Consider the following 6,000-nt stretch of genomic DNA (forward strand, 5'->3'; position numbering starts at 1 on the left):
AATCAATATTGATCCTTAAAATAAAATTAGCATTGTTAAAAACTCTTGGATCACTCCATAACTACCAATTTTAATAAATATCTTCATCATACATATCTTGAATAATGTCAATACATCTTTAACACTCAACTTTCAACCTTAGGCATACCAAATCAATTCATATTGGTATGCAATTCCTATTATACTCAATCATATATTCTTAAGTCCAGTATAAATCATATGAAGATTATTTTTTATCATTTTGCGCTCCTCTAATTGTCTTGATAAAAAAAAATTATTCAATTATATAAATTTATGGCATGAAACCAAACTGATTATCTAAGGTTTATGTACTTTTTAAGCTTTATAAATGATAAGTATTATCCCTCTATTATTAGCAAGATCGAGAACATCACCCTTGCTCTTAAAGGAGTATCAAAATATGCCTCCACGGATTTAACATCATTTTAGTCTTCAAAATTCTATTCAAATGGTGTGTAAATCAATCACTACAATATCCACATAACTTCACAAATCTTAATAAATATCATATATGGACCTAAAGCTTAAGCCTTTACGCATCTTTTTTAAAGCCAACTCTATTTGATTTTTTTTTTATCGATCTATTATACGGGAATACTAGACCTCACGAAAATTTGAGGTCAACATACGCTTCAGCATATTTTTAATCTTTTTTAAAGCCAACTCTATTTGATTTTTTTTTATCGATCTATTATACGCTTCAGCATATTTTTCATTTTTATCGTCAATAATAATTTCTAATTTAAACCCCTCATTTAAAAGTTTCTTTGTCATTTCTTGGTGTTTTCATTTTTAACAAACATTATCATTTTTCTCCATTTTAATGCAAGTTTAAAAAAAACTTTCTAATGTTTGGGCGACTTCAAGTAACACGGGAGAGTCTCGCTAAAATCACGGGAATAAGGATCCCGTCCCGTTCATGAATATTTTGCAATATTGTGGAATAAGAGTTTTCGCGATCGTGGAAAGCCCGATCCAAGCATATTATGTCCTAACATAGTCACATGAGGGAATTTATTGCCTTCTTTTATTTATTTCTTATTTATTTATTTCTAATATGAGACTATATGCGTGTGTGTTTTTATCTATTTTGGAAGACTTTTAATTTGGTTTGTGTGTTTCAGAGATTGTATCTATGATTTATGACATAATAGAGTGTTGTATCATTTTTCTTTCGCATGTAGGGCTGTCAAAAAGGCTCGATGTTCGCGAACAGTTCGTGTTCGGCTAGTTAAAAAGCTCGTATTCGATTTGTTCACTAAGCAAGTCCAAACCAGTCGAACACGAACAATTTTTTTGCGCTCAATATATAAACGTGTCAAAAAAGAATAAAAATTTGTTCATTCATGTTCGGCTTGTTTTGTTCATTCGTGTTCGGCTTCTTTTGGCTTAAAATAATTTATATATATATATATATATATATATATATATATATATATATGAGGGTCAAATAAATTGCAATACGATTTAATGAAATATATAAAAAATAATAATAATAATAATAATAAATAATAAATTAAAAAACAAAACTTGAAGATGAGAAGTCTATTCCTATGTATCTATCTATCCACCTACATAAATGCTAATGTATTCAAAAATTGCATAAAAATATTTGGTGGTTGAATTTGCTCTATGTCAATTATAAAGCAATGTATAGTTGGAAATGAACTTCTAACTTCCTAAGAAGAGCATTGTCATTATCCTTCCATTTAAAAACTAGCATTATGCCTTCAAAAGTTAGATCTAAAGCAGCTATTCTCCATAACATCATTAAAGTAAGTGGCAAGCACTATTTTAAGAACTTTTAAAAATTTGATCATCAATTGGATGAATAAAACTTTACACAAACGATGGCTCTGATTTCATGAAATAATTCAATTTCAATGCCTAGTTTCTAAAATGGATTACAATTAAATACATAGATATTTGATGCTATTTAAATATATTAGATTGTTTAAATTAGTGAAATGTAGTGATAAAATTAGACTTCCAAGTGGGCTACTAGATGTGAACAAATCATCTTTTTGTTTTCAAACATTTGATGAATGTGTGTGTTTGTGCTATATACCTTTTCAATTAATTTTCTTAAATTTTAGCCTTTATTTTATTAAACCTTCTTGCATCTCTTTATTCAAAATATAAACATAAACTCGTGAAATTTATGTTCCACCTTTTAATAAACAATTCCACTTGTTAAAGGGTTAAGCAATCACTTCCTAGTTTTTATAAAATTTCCCCACATGCTTGAAGAAATTCTGTAATCACACCAAAAGTTTTAAAAATATAGTAAAATTCTAGTTCTTCACAAGAAAATTTCAAAAATATAAAGTGATAAGCTAAACATCACTTAACCCATTGTTGCAGCAGTTTCGAAGAAAAACAAATAAACCCATTTATAAATTATATCAAGAACTAATAAACATATCAAAAGGAAGAATATTAAATTTAGATGATGTATCAAACAAAAAAAAGAATGAAAACAAGCTATTGCTAATTTAAAAATGAATTTTCCCCTTTTAAGCACAATTATTTAATATTCAAGAAAGAAATGTGGAAAGCTTGAGCTTAAAACAGCCAAAACAAATTTGGTAAAAAGATTTATTTTTATCTTTTTTAGCATTCAAGTTTTTTATTTCTTATTTTTTTTACCTTGTATTCTTCTTTAGGAGTAAGGATGGACCATATAAATGTATTTAAAAAATGTCATGCTAACATAACTAAGAAAATAAGAGTCTTTCAGTTTCTCATTGCTTTAATTTTCAAACGACACCACAGTTCTTTTTTGCTATAAATTTCTTGTTGATTTCTAAAATCTTTGTGATGGAAAGCTATTTTTTATAGCCAGAACTACTGAAGTGTAGTAACAGTAAGAAAGCTATTGTTCGCCTTTTTTGAAAAGGAGAACATTTACATAGTCATAGCAGCTTTTAAACAATTGTTTTCTCCATAAAATCTTTACAGCTAATTATAGAAAAAGCAATAGCAAACCCAAATGGACCCTATGTTAATCAATGATTGGTGAGTTAGTCTTACTTTTTTATGCCATAAACATAATTCAAGTTTTCATTTAAAGCGGAATAAAAATTGAATCTCCATGATGACAATAATATGCCACAAAATGTTTCAATTTAGCTAAATTGAAGAGGCATATGACCTAGATACCTCTGACACTCAAGTAAGGAACTACTTTAATTCCATTCCAGAAAACTCATGTGAGAAGCTGAGCTCTATCCCTTTTCTAGTGTACAAGAATTTATTGAGATCATCGTGCATTTTTCCTCCTCTTTTCTCCCTTTACTATTTTACTTCCTTCCTGGTACACATATAGTCTATAATATGTAACTAGTGGGTGCGAATCCACCATAACTTTGATCATCATAACAAATGTTTAGTTAAATAACTAATTAGCTTCCTTTTTTCCTAGTTTTACATCTCGTGCATCTCTCATCCAGAAAACATTTTTACTGCAACTTGCACCTTCATATGTATTGTTTGACTTGGTGTTGTACTATCATAATGTGGAAAGAATTTTTAATTTCGAGAATGAAATAGTTATAATGCTTCCATGATACATGTTAAGGGTTCAATAATAAATGTAAAATTATAAACTACAGGCCAATTTCAGGCAATCACCTCAACAACATCATACCTCGGATCATGTTAAGGGTTCATAGGGAGTATTGCATTTTCTCTCAAATTGAAATGCCCCAATGTTCACTAAACTTCCTTAACACAATTCCCTATCAAATTTCAGTCCTTATTTTACAAGGGAGTAACTACAACTGCAAAGTAAGAAATCCCAGATTGGAATAGAAATGACAAGAAAAAAAGATTATGGTTTGAATACGACAACAGAGGGAACTTACAAGAGCATACGGAGAATTTGGGTACTTCGCTAGAAGCGCAGTTGAAAGCTTAAGAGCCGTCTTAAACTGACGAGAATCGACTGCGTCCCATATCGGCCGTACCCTTCGCTCCGGCATCCCACCGGCGAGCCCAAGCTTAGAGGCCATTGAGCCTTAGGTTTTGTAAGTGAGAATGAGGATGCTAGGGTTCCTTGGGTTTAATTCTCCGTTTGATTGAAGTTTTGGTTGCGATTAGTGGGAAGGAAGGAGTGAGGCAGGGAACGAGCTCAGAGGGCAGCTTGGTTACCGTCTGCTAGAAAAAGACGAAACATTTGGCTGAGCAGCGAGCGCTCGCAGAAAGACGGCTAACTCATGAAATCGGTTGGTGACCGTGGTTAGCTTTTAGCCGGCGTGAGGGGAAGATTGTTGGGTCATTCAGATAATCAGCACATTACTTTTATTTATTTACCTCTCACACCTAATTTTTTATATTTATATCGCATAAATCGTTTGTATCACTAAATGGTAGTATTATTATCACTTTCTAAAATAAAAATACACCTTTTAAGTTATAAATTTAAAACACTAAATTTATGTATGTAAATATGACAATTTAGATGTGAGAAATAATTATATAAAAACTGTGTTCTCCATATGTAAATTTTCCAAAAAACATTCTAAAACCTGAGAATTATCATGCATGGCTTACAATATGTGTGTGTGTGTGTGTGTCTACATATTTATATTACAAAAGATTGGTTATAGACTATTGTACAAGTCTCCCAATCAATTTCATGTGTCTAAGAATTCTATCACACAGATAAGCGAAATCAACCCAGGGGCCTTACAAACTCTGTCAATCAAAGAATCACAGTATGCAGCACACACACACACACACACACACCCACATATATATACATGTATATACATATATATATCTATACATGTATATACATATTATACATGTATATACATATATACGTGTATATATATATATATATATATACGTGTATATATATATATATATACGTGTATATATATATATATATACGTGTATATATATATATATATACGTGTATATATATATATATATACGTGTATATATATATATATATACGTGTATATATATATATATATACGTGTATATATATATATATATACGTGTATATATATATATATATACGTGTATATATATATATATATACGTGTATATATATATATATATACGTGTATATATATATATATATACGTGTATATATATATATATATACGTGTATATATATATATATATACGTGTATATATATATATATATACGTGTATATATATATATATATACGTGTATATATATATATATATACGTGTATATATATATATATATACGTGTATATATATATATATATACGTGTATATATATATATATATACGTGTATATATATATATATATACGTGTATATATATATATATATACGTGTATATATATATATATATACGTGTATATATATATATATATACGTGTATATATATATATATATACGTGTATATATATATATATATACGTGTATATATATATATATATACGTGTATATATATATATATATACGTGTATATATATATATATATACGTGTATATATATATATATATACGTGTATATATATATATATATACGTGTATATATATATATATATACGTGTATATATATATATATATACGTATATATATATATATATATATATGTATATGTATACATATATATATACATATATATATACATATATATATACAGATATATACATATATACATATATATGTATTTACTTTATTTACTTTTCGATCTGGTCAATTGAAATGTTAAAACTTATTGAGAAACATATGTTTTGAAAAAGTATATGATTTCTACAACATAGAGAGAGTCACATTTGATTTCATGGGAGAATATGTCATCCATGGGATTGGATGCAAATAAATAGGGAAATATACTTTATTTGTAAAATTGATTATATACATATATACATATATATAGATATATACATATATATATATAATATGTATATATGGATGTATGTATATATGGATGTATGTATATATGGATATATGGATGTATGGATGTATGGAAATAACGATTTTTTTATTAA

The 6,000-nt window shown here is 27.8% G+C and overlaps 1 protein-coding gene across 1 annotated transcript in view; it reads right to left on the minus strand.

Annotated features, from left to right (window-relative positions):
* The window catches only part of LOC110025577 (N-terminal acetyltransferase B complex auxiliary subunit NAA25), a 117,022-nt gene extending 112,737 nt beyond the window's left edge, over positions 1 to 4,285 (minus strand). The window contains exon 1 of the mRNA XM_020726132.1: positions 3,888 to 4,285. Coding sequence (XP_020581791.1) covers positions 3,888 to 4,034 — 147 coding nt within the window. The 5' untranslated portion in view covers positions 4,035 to 4,285. The remainder of the gene's footprint in view (positions 1 to 3,887) is intronic.
* Between the last annotated feature and the right edge of the window lie 1,715 nt (positions 4,286 to 6,000).

This window comes from Phalaenopsis equestris, unplaced genomic scaffold, assembly GCF_001263595.1.
Source record: "Phalaenopsis equestris unplaced genomic scaffold, ASM126359v1 Scaffold000304, whole genome shotgun sequence".
NCBI lineage: Eukaryota > Viridiplantae > Streptophyta > Magnoliopsida > Asparagales > Orchidaceae > Phalaenopsis > Phalaenopsis equestris.